General features: G+C 42.7%; 1 protein-coding gene across 1 annotated transcript in view; it reads left to right on the top strand.

Annotated features, from left to right (window-relative positions):
* Nucleotides 1-1,307, top strand: part of nol9 (nucleolar protein 9) — a 23,414-nt gene that overhangs the window by 8,680 nt on the left and 13,427 nt on the right. Inside the window, exon 6 of the mRNA XM_014027951.1 lies at nt 1,026-1,122. Within this exon, the coding sequence (XP_013883405.1) occupies nt 1,026-1,122 (97 nt within the window). The remainder of the gene's footprint in view (nt 1-1,025; nt 1,123-1,307) is intronic.

Raw genomic sequence — 1,307 nt, 5'->3', positions numbered from 1 at the left:
TTGCGTAGCCTCGTCTGACATAACCACGCGTTGCGTAGCCTCGTCTGACGTAATCACGTGTTGCGTAGCCTCGTCTGACGRAATCACGRGTTGCGTAGCCTCGTCTYACGTAATCACGCGTTGCGTAGCCTCGTCTGACGTAATCACGTGTTGCGTAGCCTCGTTTATTTGCATCAAACAATCGAGAGGGAAACTAGATGGAAACAGTCTAGATTCGAATTTTTATTTATTTAATTTTTTGCGAATTTTGAAAAGTTCAATAAAAATTCATTCTACAACTGGATGGAAGCACGATTGTTTTGCAGCAGCTACAGCACCAAGTCTCCTCAGGTTCATCTTCCCATCAGTCTTTCCTTCATCTCTAACCTACTTCCTGCTGCTGATGAACATCCCCACAGCATGATGTTGCCTCCTCCGTGCTTCACTGTAGGGATGATGTTCTCAGCCGTTAGGTTTGCATCAGACGTGGTGTTAAATGGTCTAAAAGTTCAGTTTCACTCTCCTCTGACCTCTGCACAGTCTCCAATGTCTTTTGGTAAACTCCAGTATGACTTAAGATTATTTCTTTAAGTGATGTCTTTTTCCTGCCACTCTGTCATAAGCTCTGTGCAGCTTAAAGTGGATCTTTACACAGATCCTCCTGTCTGCAAAAGACCTGCAGCTTCATCAGTTTAGCTACACTCCCAATCAGGGCCTTGAGGTCCTGTGATCAAGACCTGCTGATTGTTCTCCATACAGAACAGAAAACTAAAGGAGACATGGTCTTTTCTTTTGTGGCTCCAAGACTCTGGGCCTCRCTTCCTCTGACTCTCAGATCAGCAGACTCTGGCCTCTTTTAAAGGCCCACTAAAAACGTCTGCTTTTGTTTAAATTTGCTTTGTGTATATGTTGTTCTGTCTGTTGAAGCACTTTGTGATTTTTATCTTGATAGGTGCTATATAAATAAAGTTTTACTTCCTTACTTTGCTCCCAGCAGCTGCATGTGGTTCATTGCATGAAGTAACTGCAACATGTCCGTTTGACAGGAGACATAGATGGCTGTGCTGTAATCCTCGTATGTGGGGCCAGGAATGTGGGCAAGTCAACATTTATCCGCATTCTCATCAATACTTTACTGAATCAGTAAGTACTCGTAACACATGCACTCAAATTATATTTATACATAAAATATGCAAGTTCAGAACTCCTGTTCATCTAGTGTCACAGGACCAAGTTAAATTCTAATATCCTCCTGTCTTTGCTGTGTGAGGACATGATTGATTGACAGAGAAGTATGTTAGACTGGTACAGGACATGTATGAGGACAG

This window comes from Austrofundulus limnaeus, unplaced genomic scaffold (assembly GCF_001266775.1).
Source record: "Austrofundulus limnaeus strain Quisiro unplaced genomic scaffold, Austrofundulus_limnaeus-1.0 Scaffold703, whole genome shotgun sequence".
Classification (NCBI taxonomy): domain Eukaryota; kingdom Metazoa; phylum Chordata; class Actinopteri; order Cyprinodontiformes; family Rivulidae; genus Austrofundulus; species Austrofundulus limnaeus.
This window is presented reverse-complemented; position numbering and strand designations above follow the sequence as displayed.